Below are 21,076 nucleotides of genomic sequence, written 5' to 3' on the forward strand. Positions count from 1 at the left end.
TGTGTGTAAACACACAGATCCACGTCCTGTAGGAGAGGAGAGGAGACCGATGTGTGTTCTCAGTACAGAGCAACACCGATCGGTCTCCTCCCCTTGTGAGTCCCCTCCCCCTTCAGTTAGAAACACTCCCTAGCAACACAGTTAACCCCTCGATCACCCCCTAGTGTTAACCCCTTCCCTGCCAGTCACATTTATACAGTAATCAATGCATTTTTATAGCACTGATCGCTGTATAAATGTGAATGGTCCCAAAAATGTGTCAAAAGTGTCCGATGTGTCCGCCACAATATTGCAGTCGTGATAAAAAATCGCAGATCGCTGCCATTACTAGTAAAAAAAAAAAAATAATAAAAATGCTATAAATCTATCCCCTATTTTGTAGACGCTATAACTTTTGCGCAAACCAATCAATATACGCTTATTGTGATTTTTTTTACCAAAAATATGTGGAAGAATAAGTATCGGTCTAAACTGAGGAAAAAAATTGTTTTTAAAAAAAAAAATTGAATATTTATTATAGCAAAAAGTAAAAAATATTGTGTTTTTTTTCAAACTTGTCATTCTTCTTTTGTTCATAGCGCAAAAAATAAAAACCGCAGAAGTGAGCAAATACCACTAAAAGAAAGCTCTATTTGTGGGGAAAAAATAATAAAAATTTCATTTGGGTACAGTGTAGCATGACCGCACAATTTTCATTCAAATTGTGACAGCGCTGAAAGCTGAAAAATGGCCTGGGCAGGAAGGGGGTGAAAGTGCACTGTATTGAGATGGTTAAAAATGATATTTTTTACAAACTTTTTTTTTCATTGATACATGTTCTCCAGGGCAGTACCCGGACTCCCATGCCAATTGGGATGCAGCGGCTGCACAGACAGATCCGTTGCTCCCAATTTGACGTCTGTGTTGGTGCGGGTACGTGTCCCTGAGCTGTTTGCATTTGGAAACTTGCGCCCATGTGGATGTCAAACTGGGAGCAGCAGCTGTGTCTGTGCTACAATATGGTACGCCCCATGTGAACAGGGTCTTATTCCTTCTGTAAACCTATAAAGCCTTCCAGAATTTTTCTGAAGATGTCATGATAGTCTTACATAGTACGCAAAGAATGGGAGACCACCTATATCACGCCTCTAATGGTAAACTCACTACGGTGGGTCGCCATATAGGTCTACATCACAGATCTCAACCCGGAGTTGTTAAATTCTTGGTTTTGGAGGTTGTCCCAGAAGACCCTCGACTGGGACAGAGTGATTTTGAGGCGCGAAACCATCTGGATTGAGCAGCTGAATATCCACACCCCACCTGGCCTCAATGAAGCCCTTTCATACGAATCCTATCTATGAACAATTTGTTCCCTGATTCCACCTTTTCTGATTTTGGCTCTCTACTCTTCTCTTCCCCTCTCTCCGGTTTCTGTGTCTCTGATGACCAGGATGGCTATTGAATGCTAATTGGGTCAGGTATATATCCCAAATAATTTCTATTTTAATTTTAGGATCCATCTGCAATTGGGTGCGATCCTGTGTGGTGAGATCATGATTGGTGACAAATTACCTTTATTGTCCAACTTATGCTGTATTGGCTTTTTTTTTTGCTTGCTTGGCTTTCGTGTGCATCTTGGGCACAAACTAGGGGGGGATCTTCTGCCGTGGCCGTGTCTTTGAGACGCACACATCGCTTCACTACCTTTGACACTTAAACATTTGCTTTACATATCAACTTCTGGTGTCGGGCATGCTTTACCTTGGGATTTGGGGCGGCTTGAGGTGTTACTCCACCCAATGGTGGACATGCGTCTCGCCGTTGGGAGGTGGGCCTTCAATCCCTTGGATGGCCCTTCCTCCCTCTTCCTTCATTGGCAGCTTTGTGCCACCTTTTGTGTGGGTCACGAGCGTGTTCGCACACAGTGGCAACCTGATCATGAGTGTCACGCATCTGCGCACGCATCGTGGGCAAGATGGATCAGGTGATGTCGGCCGCCGGCGTAAGTCGGCGCACCGACGTGCATCTGATTGGAGGCCCTATAAAGAGATGCCTATGGCGGTTCTTATTGCAGATGGCCGCCATCGGGGAAAGGCTTCAATCCAACACCTGTAAGGTAGGACTGGTTTATTTGATGGTTGTAATCGCACACCTTAATGATGAGGAAGTAATTGATACCCCTCATCGTTCCTTGCTATATGACGGTAGTTGCAGGCATGGACCGACAGTCCTTGCTCCTGCATATACTGATTATACCTCTTTTCAGTTTAATGTTGCAGGGGAATTACCTATTGGCAGTGTTTTGAATGCTGGATATCATCTGTGCCATAGCCCATCTACCCATCCTTGCTGCACGTCATGTTTTGAATTTTGTTCATGGTCCCCGGGTGTCCTACTCTTCATACGCCATCTATTGGTTGGGTCCAATCTCTAAATTAATAGATATGTCCTCATCCCTTTCCCTCTCCCACCCTATCCCCTTCCCCCCTCTCTCTTACTGATCAAACCCTCCCTCCTTCTTTCCCCCCCTTCCCCCCCTCTTTTCCCTACTTCCCCCTCTCCTTTTTCCCTTTCACCCCCCCTCCTTTTTTACACCCCCCCTCCTTTTTCCTTTTGTTTCCGTTTGAGGTTAAACAGACCCACATATATATATATATATTTCTCATATATAATTTAAATATTTTTTTCAGTTGTTTTGTTTTGCATATTTTCAGTGCCCCCCGTGTTCGCCGCGGGGGGGATTACCCAGTCAGGGTGCCTCAAATTGTGCCTCCCATTACCCTCATTTTGGGTTCCCATTGGTAAGCCATGCCCGACTATAATACTCCAAATTACCAGATTACTTATATTGATGTTTAGTGTACCCCCCTTTCATTATATGTGACTGTATAACTTTAAGATTGTATCTCTTTATAGATGTTTAAGGTTGACTCCTCCTGAAGAAGCAAATATTTTCGTGAAACATGTTGAGTATCACGCTTGGACCTATATCTTTTGAGTCTCCACTATATTGTGGGGTTCACACCGTTTAGTCTGTACTATTTTGTCATAGTATGCAATAACTTTTTTATATATTGTTTGTATTAAATGTTTTTCAATTTTTGTTCTTTACAATAAAATAATATTTTTATATTTACCTTGTCTATTCCCTGGGTACTGAGATAGTCAATAAACAATTGCTATTGTCGTGGGGATTTTGTTGGAGTAGCCCCTGACATCCCCTGATCCTTCATCACTTTAAGCTCAAGGATGATGGTACCCGCCCCTATTTCTATATATCTTTCAGATTGAGGCATCATTTTATATTACATAGTAAGTAGGAGGGGCTTAGGGCCAAATGAAATGAGTAATAATAATCAGAGAAGGGGTGAGGTCATTGGGCGCGTGGCCAGATACTTTCCAAATGCATATGGAAGAAAGCTAAGCAAAAAGAGGCAAAGAGCTTGAGTTTGCTTAGCATCTAGACAGGAGTTTTTTATATAACTGTATGTAGCAATCATATTCCTCTGTAGGGGAAATAATGACACATGGCATCATTTAGAAGTGAGCATCCCTTTAAGAGTGCTCTGGCTGGAAGTGTGTATGGGGCAGTAATGTGCTTTCCCTGGGGTTGGCAATATTTGCAGAATTAGCCGTTCAGTCCAGGGCCTCGTGTTGTGCTCATTCCTCTTTTACGCCGATTACACTCATTTGTTACTGAGGCGAAGGTTGTTCCTATAACCACATTTGAAGGTGCCCATTTCACATTTCCGCTACATGTCAGAGACTACAGGCTGTACCATCACACGCATGAGAGCTCTGATACCTGGGAACACACATCACAACACCTCCATACACATAGAAAGTTCTGAATCACAGCAAGAAAGGATGACATTCAATCTACAGACCACAGAGGAGCATTATACTGGGATCAGCTGGATGACAGCGGACTGCTACGAGAGAGAGAGAGAGAGAGAGAGATAGACTGAATAGATAGATTTAATAGATATATACATAGAAAGAGAGATAGATAGATAGACTGACTTAATAGATAGATAGACTTAATATATAGATACATAGAAAGAGAGATAGCTAGACTAAATAGATAGATAGATAGATAGATAGATAGATAGATAGATAGATAGATAGATAGATAGATAGATAGATAGATAGATAGATAGATAGATAGATAGATAGATAGATAGATAGATAGACTTAATAGATATATACATAGAAAGAGAGATAGATAGACTTAATAGATACATAGACTTAGTAGATAGATAGACTTATTGGATAGATACATAGAAAGAGAGACAGATAGATAGACTGACTTAATAGATAGATAGACTTAATATATAGATACATAGAAAGAGAGATAGATGGACTTAATAGATAGATAGATAGATAGATAGATAGATAGATAGATAGATAGATAGATAGATAGATAGATAGATAGATAGATAGATAGATAGATAGATAGATAGATAGATAGAATAGATATATATATAGATAGATAGACTTAATAGATATATACATAGAAAGAGAGATAGATAGACTAGATAGATACATAGACTTAGTAGATAGATAGACTTATTGGATAGATACATAGAAAGAGAGACAGATAGATAGACTTAATAGATAGATAGACTTAATATATAGATACACAGAAAGAGAGATAGATGGACTTAATAGATAGATAGATAGATAGATAGATAGATAGATAGATAGATAGATAGATAGATAGATAGATAGATAGATAGATCGATAGACAGATAGATAGACTTATTAGATATAGATAGATAGATAGATAGATAGATAGATAGATAGATAGATAGATAGATAGATAGATAGATAGATAGAATAGATATATACATAGAAAGAGAGATAGATAGACTAGATAGATACATAGACTTAGTAGATAGATAGACTTATTGGATAGATACATAGAAAGAGAGACAGATAGATAGACTTAATAGATAGATAGACTTAATATATAGATACACAGAAAGAGAGATAGATGGACTTAATAGATAGATAGATAGATAGATAGATAGATAGATAGATAGATAGATAGATAGATAGATAGATAGACTTATTAGATATAGATAGATAGATAGATAGATAGATAGATAGATAGATAGATAGATAGATAGATAGATAGATAGACTGACTTAATAGATAGATAGACTTAATATATAGATACATAGAAAGAGAGATAGTTAGACTTGATAGATAGATAGATAGATAGATAGATAGATAGATAGATAGATAGATAGATAGATAGATAGATAGATAGATAGATAGATAGACTGAATAGATAGACTTAATAGATATATACATAGAAAGAGAGATAGATAGACTTAATAAGTAGATAGATAGACTTAGATAGATAGATAGATAGATAGATAGATAGATAGATAGATAGATAGATAGATAGATAGACTGAATAGATAGATAGATAGATAGATAGATAGATAGATAGATAGATAGATAGATAGATAGATAGATAGATAGATAGATAGATAGATAGACAGATGATAGATAGATAGATAGATAGATAGATAGATAGATAGATAGATAGATAGATAGATAGATAGATAGATAGATAGAGAGATAGAGAGACAGATAGATAGATAGATAGATAGATAGATAGATAGATAGATAGATAGATAGATAGATAGATAGATAGATAGATAGATAGATAGATAGATAGATAGACTTATTAGATATAGATAGATAGATAGATAGATAGATAGATAGATAGATAGATAGATAGATAGATAGACTGAATAGATAGACTTAATAGATATATACATAGAAAGAGAGATAGATAGACTTAATAAGTAGATAGATAGACTTAATAGATAGATAGATAGATAGATAGATAGATAGATAGATAGATAGATAGATAGATAGATAGATAGATAGATAGATAGATAGATAGATAGATAGATAGACTTAATAGATAGATACATGGAAAGAGAGATAGATAGACTAGATAGATAGATAGATAGACTTAATAAATAGATACATGGAAAGAGAGATAGATAGACTAGATAGATAGATTTAATAAATAGATACATAGAAAGATAGATAGATAGACTTACTAGACATAATAGATAGACTTCATAGATAGATAGACAGATAGATAGATAGACTTAATGGATAGATACAAAGAAAGAGAGATAGATAGATAGAATAGATAGATAGAATAATGTATTACAGTATAGCTATGTAATGGTATTGTAGGATTATGTATGAGAAGTCATTGATAGATATGTATACATGATTTGTGTATCTCTGGGGATCAGACATTGGAATAGATCTGGGGGGAGATGAGATGTCAGACCTCCAGCATTGTGAGTGATTCCTCCAATCTCTGTCCATATGTCGCCTTCATTCCCCCTCACTGCCGGCGGATCGCAGAGCTTCTCCGGAACATTTCATGCTGTTTTCTATGGGGGCCGGCTTGTAATGGGAAGACTTTAACCCCTGAGCTGCCAGGCTCCCACTCATCATCATCATATTATTATTGCTGTCATTATTCATACCCCCCCCTATTCTCCCCCTGTTGCGCTGCACCCTGCATTAACCCCATCCGCCAACAATCTGTAGTCATTTTCCGCTCCGCTGGGTCTTGGATTGGAATCCACTGTTAATTGAGGGAGTCCAGCAATCCGCTGAAGCCAGCAGAAGTAATTAAGAGAGATCCAGCAGAAGATTTTTTTTCTCCAAGCATCAGCTGTGATTAAGGAGAAACAAGCTGGCCGTACTCCCCATCAGTCCTCAATACAAGGAAGGTCTTTGGTACTGAGGATACTGACATGTCTACAATGTTACATATACAGGAGTTGTATACACAGATTTGGGTTGGATACAATGAAAGATGTCATATTTTTCACCCTTCATTTACATCTATGCATTGTGGGAATGCACACATTAAAATGCATGTTACCAAAACACATGTTACATGCGTTGGCGCACTGCAATGCCATTCATTTTGAATATCACCCAAAAGCATTACAGGCCTCGTTCACACGTGCAGTGATTTTGTAAACGCCCCTGCGTTGGATCGATTTTCAGAGGCAGTCAAGAGTCAGGTGACAGGCATACAGGAGTTAATACCCCGCCTTCTGACTGCCCATGAAAAGCGTGGGGTTGCGTCATGTTTTTAGCATGCCCCCAACTGCACCCCCTTCAGCTGCAATGTCAGAGAGCAGAGAGGGTGTTCACATGCTTCACTTCACTCCTATGGCAAAAATTATCCAACATATTGCCATAGGCGTGCGCACAGGGTATGCCGGATGTGCCTGGGCACACCCGATTCACTCCATGAGCATTAGCATTATCACTCTGTGTGTCAGCAGGAAGATGGGAAAGATCTCCCTCTTACCGGCTCTGCCATAAGAGAAGTGTTTACGCACTTCTCTTTTACTGTGCCAGTAGGGGGATCAATGTGCCGGGGTCATATATATGTAGACACACACAAACGTGTTTGAGCTTTAGGGTGCACACCCTAATGCAATAGGCTGTGCATAGCTATGCATATTGCAATCAGTGGGGTGGCAAGCCCACTGAACACAACCTATTCAAGCGAATGGGGAACCTCGGCAAACACCCTACAACTGCATGCAGTGCAATGGGGTTAAAACAGGCGGTGAGGAGGCATCACATCGCCTCCTCACCACCTGTCGATTGCCTCTGAAAAGCGTTCAAAACACAGATCGCTTTTCAGAGGAGCGGCGGGTTTAGGTTCAATAGGATTTATTGTCTTATCAACACAAAAAAGACAAAGAAGTAACAAGGTATAAACCAGTAGGCACACTGGCATATTGAGCGCGTGTTGCATAGTTGTTAACGAGGTATTCTATACAGCATACATAAATACGTGGAGGACAAATCAAGTCAATGCCATTTATTTCGGAGTAATGAACTTATTGCGTTCTATACACGGTTCCTGAAAACCTAAACACCCCGATGGGAGCAGACTGTGTCCTATGGGATGGGGGCACCACTTTATGTGTCGTTTAAGATAAAATAAGTTTTGTTATCAACACAATAATAGGGAAGTACGTAGATAATAATATCCAGAATTTCCAAGCGCAAAAACATTGGTGTACAATCATGACAATTTAGAATGGCACTGAGTGGTAATAATGTTCACATGTAAGGAACTAGAATACTAGTAGCTCCAAAATAAAATTATGTTCACCTGAGGTAAAGGTGTAGATAAGAAAGAGATAGACGGTAACGAAAAAGGAAAAACACAAAAAAGAAGAGAATATATGGAAGAGGAAGGGGGGGGAGACAGCAAGCCCTGTTCAAGGGGGGATTAAAATAGGAAAGGCAAGAGCAGGGACTCTAAATGTTGTTATGGGGGCCAACGAAGAGTTCCTATCAAAGAGATTCTATGTTTTAATTTCTCTGATGCGGAGTAATGCCTCCAGATACTCCAGGTAGTAGAGAATTTGTCCCACTTATCCAGGGCTTTGGCTTGCATCCCCTCCATAAGCATGATATCGTTCATCTCACTTACCCACTCTAAGAGGGTTGGAGGGGAGGTGTTTTTCCAGTATCCAGAGATCAATTTCCTACCTGCACTGAGAAATAATTTCAAAAGACTAGACTTCTGGGATTTTATTGAGCCTGGGAGTAAGGATAAAAGGGCGATGGAGGGGGAAGGCGTTAGTGGTTCTTCATATATTTTGGTGAATATTTGGAAAATCTGTAACCAGAAGGGGAAAATACCTATGCACTCCTACCAAGCATGAAGGTAAGTGCCTCTCTTCGAGTGACATCTCCAGTAGACATCCATGGCAGAGGGAAACATAAACTTTATATTAGTTGGGACTCGATACCACGTGGATACCAGCTTGTAATTTTTTTTCTGAGTATAGCCTGAGATAAATGACTTGTGAGTGAATAGAAAGGCTTTGTGCCAGTCCTCATCTGATATGTCTATCCCCAGCTCCCCAGACCAGATCTTGGTAAACTTTGGTAAGGTACAATGTGTGTGGTGAAGGATCAGTTTATATATTGCTGATAGGGTGTGGCGAGGGACTTCGGGCATTAAGCATAACTATCCAAAGCCCGTTAGGGGTCCATGTATTTGTTTCGAGTCATATAGTAGTTCGGCACAGGGATCACGTCATATAGTATTCGGCACAGGGATCACGTGCCTTCCTCTGGGATCACGTGCCTTCCCCCAGAGGAAGGCACGTGATCCCTGTGCCGAATACGCGTTGGGGAGGGGTAGGACGGAGCTGTCAGCAGTGGAGGAGACATCATACACCACACCGCACGCCATTTGAATTGCAGCTTGTTTTTATGCTTGTAAAGTTTAGTGCACTGGAGCACCCACTCAATGTGAGTACCCTCCTGGAGGAATTTCTTTTAATCAAATAAATTATCCCAGCTTTATTACACCATGGAGTTCTCCTTTCTTTTCTATACATGTGGATTCTGGCTGCATCTATGAGGATTGTATTCACATCATTCCATCCTGAGGGAGCCCAGGAGTGGCCCCATTGCGTGTTTGACACAGTTTAGTTACTGGGTCACACGATCAGAGGTGAGCGCAAACACATGTGGGGTGTCACGGGAGAGCACATATTGTTTGCTGTGATTTGGGCACCATTCAGAAGAATTCTGAGGAACATTTATTTCATGGACACTGTTTGTGCACACTTTTTTGAGTTTGAACCCGCTGATTGAGTTGGACACTTGTAATACACAGGATAGCACCTGGCTTTTTATTTATGCACGGTGCACTTTCAATGGTTTATATTACTATTTGCACAATGTTACATGCACTTTGAGGTTTTATATAAAAGATTGCACATATTCATATTTAACTACACATGTATGTTTTAATAGCATATTTATAGTGATTTAATTTAATATTTTTGCACGTCATATCTTATTTTATTCTATTTTTTATGCGCAGGCACAATTATTTTTATGCATTTGTTTCATTTAGATTTATTATTTACCTAAATTTGTTTAGTCAAATTTGTTTAATTTGTTTATTTTGTTTTCGGAATTTGTTTTGTTTATTCAAATTTAAATCGATTAGAATTTTTTGAATTGCATTCAAATCAAATTTATTCTATTCGAAATATAATTTTGGAAGATGGTTATATTCTTTCTAATCCATTCTATTCTATTATACTGTTTTTTCTATTCTATTCTGTTTTTTTTTCTTTTCTATTCTAGTCAATTCTATTCTTTTATTTTCTATTCTATTCTTTTCTATGCTATTCAAATTTATTTAATTCAAATTTTGAGAAATGGTTATATTTTTTTATTTTCTATTCTTTTTATTTTCTATTTTCTATTCTTTGTTTTCTATTCTTTATTATTTTCTATGTTTTTATGTTATATTCTTTGAAATTCAAATCTCAGAAGATGGTTATATGCTTTCTATTTTATTCTATTCTATTCCTTTATGTTCTATTCTATTTTTTTCTATTCTTTTATTTTCTGTTCTGTTTTACTTTATGATATGTTATTCTTTTATTTTCTATTTTATTCTTTTCTCTTCTATTTTATTCTCTTTGGAAATTCAAATTAAATTCAAAAACTATTCAAATCGAAAACTATTCAAACTCGATTTGAAAACTATTTGAATTTCGTCTCAAATTTTCATTCGTTATTTCGAAATAATTTTAAATTTCTGAATACCGAAAAATGTGTCCAAATTTTAATTCAGAAAAGAAACAAATCGCACATGTGTAGAAATCAATCATTTATTGATTGATTGATCAAGTGTGTATGGCCACCATTAGACAAGGGTGTGGATTGGTCGAATTTACTTGAAGGGCACCGTTGTCAAGTGGCACTACCTACCAATGACGTCAATAACGTCATGTGTCAAAGCAATAATGGCAATATAATAAAAACATGTTTTCAGTGCAATTTTAATAACTAGCCCCCCCCCCCACACACACACACACACACACACACACACACACACAAATACATTAGACATGCTGACCCCTCTGTCTCTAGATCAGTGTATCTCAACTCCAGTCCTCAAGGCGCCCCAACAGGTCATGTTTTCAGGATGTCCCTCAGATGAAACAGTGGTAATTACAAAGGCAGTGAAACTGATCAGATCACCTGTGCAAAACAATGGGAAGCCTGAAAACATGACCTGTTCTGGTAAAAATATGTGCGTTGGTATCTCTAAAAATGCTAGGTGCCTGGCACTGATCAGGGACAAGCATGCACCTAGTGGACTCCTGATCTGATCTGCATAGTTGCTTCTTGTTAGGGTCTGCTGGCATTGCAGTCGGGCAAACAGCATTTTCGTGAAGTGGTCGGCAATGGTGGCCAGGTGTTTCCTCAATCCTCCCCATCTGTGCAGGGCTTGGAACTGGCATGCAGAATGTGTTATCACATGTGCATAGTCAATATGTACACACATACTGGGGGCGAGCTTAGACAGGAGCCAATTAACCTACCAACATGGCTTCGGAGTGTAGGAGGAAACTGGAGTACATGGAGGAAAGCCACACAAGCACAGGGAGAATATGCAAACTCAATGCAGACAGTGACCTGGCTGGGATTTGAATGGCGGTTCACCAGTGCTGCAAGGCATGAGTGCTAACCATCTAACACATAACTTATGAGCTGCATCACCAGGGGTCCTTGGTTCAAATCTCAGCTAAGATACTGTCTGCATGGAGTTTGCATTTTCTTCCTCTGTCTGAATGAGTTTCCTTCATGTGCTGCTCACAATCTGATTGCACACTCCCCTTTAAAGCAGAACTGAAGATCCACTGTAATAGAGGGCAAGCAGGAAGGATTTTTCTTGCAGAAGAGGCATATCTTCTCCTGCACTGTACCTGCGCAACTCAGCTTACAGCGCCGGACCAGTCTCTATGTGTTCGGAATGATGGCCTCTTGCACATACCACATCATACCACACCAGCCAGTGAAGACAGCTGAAGACCGACACACAGAAGAAGATGCTGGCGCCAGTGAGGGACCATTGGAACACAGAGTCAGGGTCGCTAATAAGGCAGTTCAGCCAGCCCCCCTGTACTGGGCCCCGGGCCCTATCAGTTCAAAAAGGGGGGCCCAGGCACCTGTTGAGCAGGAGGGTCGGCTGTACTGTCTTATTGCAGACACTGATCATCTTCTGTTCCCTCCTGCAGCGCTGCCAGCTACTCCTCCTCTCCCTCCCTCTGGCTGCACTGCAAGGGCACATGCGCCCCTTCAATCTGCTCTCTGGGCCCCCCTGTGTACACCTTTCCCCCCACAACTCTGTGCTGGCTTCCCTACTCTCCTGCAGGCACAATCATTCCTCTGTCCATTCATCACTGAATCATAGTAAACTGTGTTCTATACTTCAGTTTGTGAATGAGCAGGAAGCCTCAGAGCACTTCCTATTTATTAATCGGTGCAGCTGAGGCTTTAGAGAAAGGGACTGATAAATCTATGTCCTCTGTCACTCTTGGCCGGGGGGGGGGGGGGCTGTCAGGTAGGCTGATTTCCGTGATTTCTAACAGCAGCCCTGCAGCCCTTTAGTTCCGCTTTAAGCTAACCATACACATTACAATTTTACTTTACATTCTCCTTCAGATCTACCAACAACTTTGTAATAAAATCATTTGCCTCCCTGGATACAAAATCATAATACATAGATATGTTATATTACATTTTATATTCATTACATAAATCTAAAGGGGATTATACAAAGGTTGTAGTCATACTGTACTGTGTATGCTGATTATTACATCTACCAACAACCATGTAGTGCCAGGGCCAGTATTTGCGCGTAAATTAAGGATGTAGGCATGTAAATGCATGCTGGGATTGAAAACCGAGCAAGAGGTTCGGAAGAAGAATTTTACGGATGTGGACGTTTTATGAAAGTCTCTGTGCCTAAAGGCTTACGGTTTCAGTTTACGGAATTTTTTTTTTTTTTTTTTTTTTTACGCAGGACCTTGTTGCCAGGTTTCTGCTAGCAGGATCCTGCATAGATATCAGTATTTTATCACACACGTGTGCATGAACCCCTGAGTCAAGAAGCAATGTTCATGGTGCAGTATTGTACGCCCTACCAACAAGAACTTATCTTTCACTGCTCTATATGCAGAAAACTGACACGGATCTGGTTGCAATAGGTTACAGCAGCCTTTCTCAACCTTTTAACTCCAGAGGAAACCTTCAAATAATTATTTCTCTAATTAAACCAATTTACTGGTGGTCAGTGGGAAAAAGCCCCTTAAATTGGTGGTTATTAGAAGAATGCCTCCCTTACAGGGGTGACCAGTTAAAAGAATGCTCCCTTGCAGATAGGGAAAAAATATCATTGGTGTTATGGTGCTGGCTCTGCCAAGTGGCGTTGGCCCCAAAACTATGCAGGCACCATCAATTGAGAGGTCAATCAGCCACAGCTTTAGGAACCCCTAGCAATCTCTGGAGGAACCCTACAGTCCCACAGAACCCTCTTTGAGAATGGCTCAACGCAAGGTGACTTTATAAGGCGGCTAAAAGAGCGGTACTAGCATAGTAACCCACAGCCACCAATCAGCTCTCGCCTTTTAAGAGGTCAAAGCAGACAGCACTGAGAGAGTTGATTGTTGAATGGCTGTCATTGGATGTTGTGCAGCGCTTTACGCCACATCAGGACCAATTAGAAATAGTCTTTTAGCAAGATGAAGCCAGACTCGTGAAAGCGTGATTGGTACAATATACATCACGACACAACGCTTAGTTAATTAAGCAGAACATCCAGCACCTGATGTTCTACATAAAGCATAGACTCCTGGTTGTGGTAGAACTTCAAATCCCAGCATGCCCTAGAACCTCAAGAGCTAGAGTTGCTATAGCCTGCTTAGGGTCAGTGGTGTACAAGCTTAACATGAAGAAAATAAAGAGCGCAACAAACAATTATACTATATATGAAGTGATGGTAAATGTGAACTTTATCAATAATTAAATTAATATAGATGTGACAATAAATAAAAAGGTTCAAATAGCACAGCCAATGTACTCCTAATACAACAAAAAGTCCATATAATCAACAGAGCTATTGTGAATAAAAATTTCTTCTGTATTCATTCCAATCACTGTGATTTTCTAAAGTGCAAAAAGTGCTACAATTAGAGTTCTTCACCCGAAGTGATAAGACCTGTGGGTCTCCACCAAGTGACCCACAGGCAAGCAGTATATGTTATCTTTAAGGCATCCAATGTGTCCGACCAGGAATCACACAGCATACGACATCTACTTAGTAGAAATGCCAAATTTCCAGTCCAGGCAGTAGGGCATATATATATATATATATATATATATATATATATAGATATATATATATCTATATATATATATATCTATATATATATAGATATATATATATATATATATATATATATAGATATATATATATATATCTATATATATAGATATATATAGATATATATAGATATATATAGATATATATAGATATATATATATATATATATATATATATATATATATATATATATATCTATATATATCTATATATATCTATATATATCTATATAGATATAGATATATATAGATATAGATAGATATAGATATAGATATATCTACATATATAGATAGAGATATATATCTATATATTTATATCCTTATGTAGAGCTCATATCCCAATATCTGCAAAATTTAGCTCCTCCATACAGAGCCACAGAAAGGCATAGATAGTGTAGTAACTTTTTTTTAATCTCTTAAAATGCAGCACTTACATATCAAATGTTCAGTGTAAGATACAGCAGGAATACGAATGCAGCTTGAAGGAGAGCAGAAGCCGGTCCATCACCATAGAATAGCGCCGTGGTGTTCGGCGTGCGTCTCAGCTGTGGGGCGGAAGCGAAGGTCCGCTCTTTGCTCAAGGAACCCTTGCCACCTCTGAAGGAAACCCAAGGTTCCATAGATCCCTGTTTGAGAAAGGCTGAGCTACACTTTGAATTCCTCATCACACCACTTATCTGTGAGACAAAATTTGCTTACAGCTTAAGGAACCCTTAACACCCTTTGGAGGAACCCCAAGGTTTCATGGAACCCTAGCTGAAAAAGGCTAATACAGACCTTGAGTTCTCCATCCCACCATAAAAACCCTAGCAAGGCTGAGAAACCCTGGTTGAGAAAGGCTGATCTACACCTTGAGTTCCTCACCCCACCACAAACCCAAGAGGCAAAAATTGCTCATAGCTCAAAGAACCCCTAACAACCTCTTGAGGAATCCCAGGGTTCCATGAAACCTTGATAAAGAAAGGCTAATCCAGACCATGAGTTCTTCATCGCACCAGAAAAACTCTAGCAAGGCTAAGGAACCCTGGTTGAGAAAGGCTAATCTACACGTTGAGTTCCCCATTCCACCACATATCTGAGAGGCAAAAATTACTCATAGCTCAAGGAACCCCTAACAATCTCTGAAGGAATCCCAAAGTTCAATGGAACCCTGGTTGAGAAAAGCTAATTTAGACTTTGAGTTCTCCATCCCACCATGAAAACCCTTGCAAAGCTTATTCTAACTATCCTCTTTTTACACCGATTGCCTTCGTCCCAGCACCTACCTGCATGATACGGTGATCTCAATCTTAGTGGCAGGGACACTGGTGTGCACAGGGTCAAAGTCTCCAATGGATGCCATCTTTCTGAAGTCTGCAGGTCCAGCTGCTGCTAGGAATCTTCTGCGGTCCTGCGGTGTCCCTTGGCTGCGCTTACGCTGGTCTCAAAGCTGCATCAGCCTCTCTGTCACACCGAGGAAAGTTCTGGGACACCAGTCCATCAAAACTACAAAAGCCAAATGAGGAAGACAAAAAAAAATTATAGCGGACACCTGGCAACAACTCCCCACCTGGGTGTCTGTTGGCTACAAAGAGTCTGCAATGATTCCTGAGCCGCTCTGAGGGTCTTCCATCCCATCTAATCCCCCAGGTAGCAGGTTTTCTGGAGTAACAGTCAGCTTCATCAAAGTCACTTCATATCTGTGTCACCCAAGTTAACCCTTTCACTGCTAAAGGACACCACTGGCTTGGTCCAAAAGAAAATCTAGAATCCTCAGGCTTTTATGGCATGCTGTACAACCCTGACACCTTCTCCATAAAATGCATCATAAACAAAGAAGCGACTTCCTACTGAGAGGACCACTTAGTTATGCATCAATAATGATCTTTTCCATGCCGCTGCTTCAAGGTTCTCCTAGTGTCAAACCAGTGGCATACTGGGATTAACCCACCACAGATGTAACATGAAATTAAAATTCCATCTGAGAGCACTGAAGCCTTTCCCTCTGCTACATCTGTTACTGTTTCTCAACCACTGGTACCCAACCAAGGTATGGCATAGCATCTGACATGTCAGAGTAGAGGGCATGCTCACATGCTTAGCTCAGTGAATACAACCAACAGTACTCAATTCAGTGCAATAAGCCATAGAAACCCATCAACTGACAGTTCTAAGGGTCTTGTATACCCCAGGCAGGTGAAGGCTGAGGATCCTGCTGTAGCTTCCACACCACCATTGTGCTTTGCAAGCCCAGAAGTTTGCTCAGCTTCACCAAAGGGCTACTAACAAGCAACAAATAACAGCAGAACTGGCTCATGCTAACCTAGAAGGACCAAGAGAAGCATCCCCTGAACTTCCCCCATTGCCTTACCTGTTAACTTGCAGAGTTGCCTTGTATTCCTGGCTCATCAGCACACAGAAATCCTCAAGTGCATGCCATTATTCCATGCTTGTGCAACATTTACAGAGGATGGAAGAGGAAGGAGTCCGACTTGGTGAATATCGTACCAAAAAAAAAGAAGAAAAAAAATCATTCAATGGAGAGTTTGAGATACTGCTTCCTTCTGGTCACAAGAGGCCCCCTTGTGGTCAAAATCTGTACAACACGATGTAGAGATAAGTCTGTTCAGGTTGGCTCTGTCTTGTGTGCAGGGAAACATGTAAAGAAAAAGGCTGCCAATGCTGAGCTCTGCTTCTGAAAATGTTAGTGGCTTGGATGTTATGGTTATCCAAAGGCTTCAATGCTTTCTGAGTCACTGCTCTGGAAGAATGATGCAGAACAGTAGTTTTGATTTCTCCATGCTGGGTCTGGGCAGAGGTGTGCGCAGCCTATTCCATTAAGGTGTGCACCCCAATATATGTATATATATATATATATATATATATACAATCACACACAGACACACACCCGTATAAATAAATGTAAACAAACATATTAAAATGTATAAAAACATGGACGGTGTCAGTAGGGCAGAAGTTGGTGTGAGTAGGACAGTGGATGGTGTCAGTCAGTAGAAACAGTGTCAGTAGGGTGGTAAACTTTTTCAGTAGCACAGTGGGCGGTATCAGTAGAGCAGTGGATGGTGTCAGTAGTGCAGTGGATGGTGTCAGTAGAGCAGTGGATGGTGTCAGTAGGGCAGTGGATGGTGTCAGTAGAGCAGTGGTGGTGTCAGTATGATAGTGGATGGTGTCAGTAGAGCAGTGGATGGTGTCAGTAGAGCAGTGGATGGTGTCAGTAGAGCGGTGGATGGTGTCAGTAGGGCAGTGGATGGTGTCAGTAGAGCAGTGGATGGTGTCAGTATGATAGTGGGTGGTGTCAGTAGAGCAGTGGACGGTGTCAGTAGGTCAGTAGAGCAGTGGACGGTGTCAGTAGAGCAGAGGTCGGTGTCAGTAGAGCAGTGGGTGGTGTCAGTAGAGCAGTGGACGGTGTCAGTAGGTCAGTAGAGCAGTGGATGGTGTCAGTAGAGCAGTGGACGGTGTCAGTAGGGCAGTGGACGTTGTCAGTAGAGCAGAGGTCGGTGTCAGTAGAGCAGTGGATGGTGTCAGTAGAGCAGTGGATGGTGTCAGTAGAGCAGTGGATGGTGTCAGTATGATAGTGGATGGTGTCAGTAGAGCAGTGGATGGTGTCAGTAGAGCAGTGGATGGTGTCAGTATGATAGTGGGTGGTGTCAGTAGAGCAGTGGGTGGTGTCAGTAGAGCAGTGGACGGTGTCAGTAGGTCAGTAGAGCAGTGGACGGTGTCAGTAGAGCAGAGGTCGGTGTCAGTAGGGCAGTGGATGGTGTCAGTAGAGCAGTGGTGGTGTCAGTATGATAGTGGGTGGTGTCAGTAGAGCAGTGGATGGTGTCAGTAGAGCAGTGGACGGTGTCAGTAGAGCAGAGGTCGGTGTCAGTAGAGCAGTGGGTGGTGTCAGTAGAGCAGTGGACGGTGTCAGTAGGTCAGTAGAGCAGTGGACGGTGTCAGTAGGGCAGTGGACGTTGTCAGTAGAGCAGAGGTCGGTGTCAGTAGAGCAGTGGGTGGTGTCAGTAGAGCAGTGGACGGTGTCAGTAGGTCAGTAGAGCAGTGGACGGTGTCAGTAGAGCAGAGGTCGGTGTCAGTAGGGCAGTGGATGGTGTCAGTAGAGCAGTGGTGGTGTCAGTATGATAGTGGGTGGTGTCAGTAGAGCAGTGGATGGTGTCAGTAGAGCAGTGGATGGTGTCAGTAGAGCAGTGGATGGTGTCAGTAGAGCAGTGGACGGTGTCAGTAGAGCAGTGGGCGGTGTCAGTAGAGCAGTGGGCGGTGTCAGTACAGCAGTGGATGGTGTCAGTAGAGCAGTGGATGGTATCAGTAGAGCAGTGGATGGTGTCAGTAGGGCAGTGGGCGGTGTCAGTACAGCAGTGGACGGTGTCAGTAGGGCAGTGGATGGTGTCAGTATGATAGTGGGTGGTGTCAGTAGAGCAGTGGACGGTGTCAGTAGGTCAGTAGAGCAGTGGGCGGTGTCAGTAGAGCAGTGGGCGGTGTCAGTACAGCAGTGGATGGTGTCAGTAGAGCAGTGGATGGTGTCAGTAGAGCAGTGGATGGTGTCAGTAGGGCAGTGGATGGTGTCAGTATGATAGTGGGTGGTGTCAGTAGAGCAGTGGACGGTGTCAGTAGGTCAGTAGAGCAGAGGTCGGTGTCAGTAGAGCAGTGGGTGGTGTCAGTAGAGCAGTGGACAGTGTCAGTAGGTCAGTAGAGCAGTGGACGGTGTCAGTAGAGCAGAGGTCGGTGTCAGTAAGGCAGTGGATGGTGTCAGTAGAGCAGTGGATGGTGTCAGTAGAGCAGTGGGTGGTGTCAGTAGAGCAGTGGGTGGTGTCAGTAGAGCAGTGGACGGTGTCAGTAGGTCAGTAGAGCAGTGGACGGTGTCAGTAGAGCAGTGGATGGTGTCAGTAGGGCAGTGGATAGTGTCAGTAGAGCAGTGGATGATGTCAGTAGAGCAGTGGATGGTGTCAGTAGAGCAGTGGATGGTGTCAGTAGAGCAGTGGGTGGTGTCAGTAGAGCAGTGGGTGGTGTCAGTAGAGCAGTGGATAGTGTCAGTAGAGCAGTGGATGATGTCAGTAGAGCAGTGGATGGTGTCAGTATGATAGTGGGTGGTGTCAGTAGAGCAGTGGACGGTGTCAGTAGGTCAGTAGAGCAGTGGATGGTGTCAGTAGAGCAGTGGATGGTGTCAGTAGGGCAGTGGATGGTGTCAGTATGATAGTGGGTGGTGTCAGTAGAGCAGTGGACGGTGTCAGTAAGACAGTGGATGGTGTCAGGCATTAAAGCAGTGGACAGTGTCAGTAGGGCAATGGACAGTGTCAGTATTTTTTTTTCTCTTTTTACAGTTAAAATTATTTTATTATTTACTACAATATTACTTTTTATTAATTTTTTTTACAATTTTTTAAGAGCCCAGTTGGAGTCTTTTGGGGAAATATCAGGGGTCTAAACAGACCCCTAAAGTCTTACTTTTGAGACAGAGAAAGGGACTGAGGTCAGAGATTACCCAGTCCCCTTCTCTGCAGCCTCAGCTGCACTGGACAGCGAATGAATGGAACATGCTCTGTGATGAGTGGCTTCCTGTTCATTCAAAAACTAAAGCATAGTAAACACAGTTTACTATGCATCAGTTATGAATGGACACAGGAGTGATCGGTACCAATCACTCACTGTGTTCATTTAGAAAAGCAAGGAGCCGGTAAATTACATATTTACCAGCCCCTTTCCCCGTTCTCTAACCTGAAGCATCCCCCTGTGTGTTTGGAGCAGCAGTCGGCAGGAGAGAAGAGGAGTGAAGCCAGCAGCACTGCCGGCGGGGGGTGGGATGGGCCCAGGCAGCAAGGGAAATCTGCGCCACCCAGCGCACCCTGCACGCACGCCTATGGTTCTGGGTCAGTGACTCTGAATTCATAGATGAAGAGTGACTCTGAATTCAGAGATGAAGAGGAAAAATTCTCCTTTATAGTAGGTTGCAGTAGGGTTAAATGGTCGTTTAGGTCTGGGGATCTCAAACTTCTACTTATCTGATCCTCCACTCCCACAGGCTGTAAAGCCGCTTTCATCAGCATCTTCTCCCCTATGCTCTGGTGATTGCAGGTCCTTGGATGTCATCAAGTCTAATGCAGAGCCCATAACCCTGCATTGGAGGTGAGGATGTTGAGGGACAGTCAACCACCGCAGCTTAGGGGAGTAGAGGAGAATGCTGGCAACCAGGGGAGCAGGGGATTAGGTAAGTAAATCTACCTTTTAATACCCCATAGACATAAATGAGCATTTAGAAATTGCAGTTGAGGGTTAACCCTTCTACAAAGTAGCACTTTTCTCTTTCCCGGAGATAGGCTTGGAGGCCAAAATCCAGGCAATTTTTTAAATTATTAAAATAGGCCTCCAGCCAGTATACAACAACACAAGCAGTTCAGGCAGCAAGGAAAAAGATTTGGGGTGCTTATTTCAGATCATTGCAAAAAAGAGCAAACTGTCAGGGCTGGGCTCAACCCTTCCTTCTCTGAGTTGGCCGCTCAGCTGTTAATTGCCAGCTCCTTTCTCTCCACAGTTACTCAGCTGTTGATGATATCCTGCTCGTCAGTCCTGCCTACTTAAGCCGTCCAGCCCAGAGGATCTCTGCCTTCGCCTTAGTCAACATCACAGAGACGCTCTCCTGCATTCCTGTTAAAAGACTTGCTTGGCTGACATCCTTTCTGGCTCCAGATCCTGCTTGCTGTTTTACTACACTCATCTCCGGCTCCCTGACCTTTGGCTTGTCTGACTATCCGTTCCGGTTCCTGAACTCTGGCTATGTTTTGACTGTTTGTTCCATTTACTTTTATTATTAAACAAGTGT

General features: G+C 41.9%; 1 protein-coding gene across 1 annotated transcript in view; it reads right to left on the minus strand.

Moving 5' to 3' along the window:
• CPNE9 (copine family member 9) overlaps nucleotides 1-16,792 on the minus strand; it is a 468,155-nt gene extending 451,363 nt beyond the window's left edge. Inside the window, exons 1-2 of the mRNA XM_073591994.1 lie at nucleotides 16,616-16,792; nucleotides 15,531-15,750 (exon numbers count right to left, since the gene is read on the minus strand). Coding sequence (XP_073448095.1) covers nucleotides 15,531-15,607 — 77 coding nt within the window. The 5' untranslated portion in view covers nucleotides 15,608-15,750; nucleotides 16,616-16,792. The remainder of the gene's footprint in view (nucleotides 1-15,530; nucleotides 15,751-16,615) is intronic.
• Nucleotides 16,793-21,076: the final 4,284 nt, after the last annotated feature.

The sequence above is a fragment of the Aquarana catesbeiana genome, linkage group LG07 (assembly GCF_042186555.1).
Source record: "Aquarana catesbeiana isolate 2022-GZ linkage group LG07, ASM4218655v1, whole genome shotgun sequence".
Classification (NCBI taxonomy): Eukaryota; Metazoa; Chordata; class Amphibia; order Anura; family Ranidae; genus Aquarana; species Aquarana catesbeiana.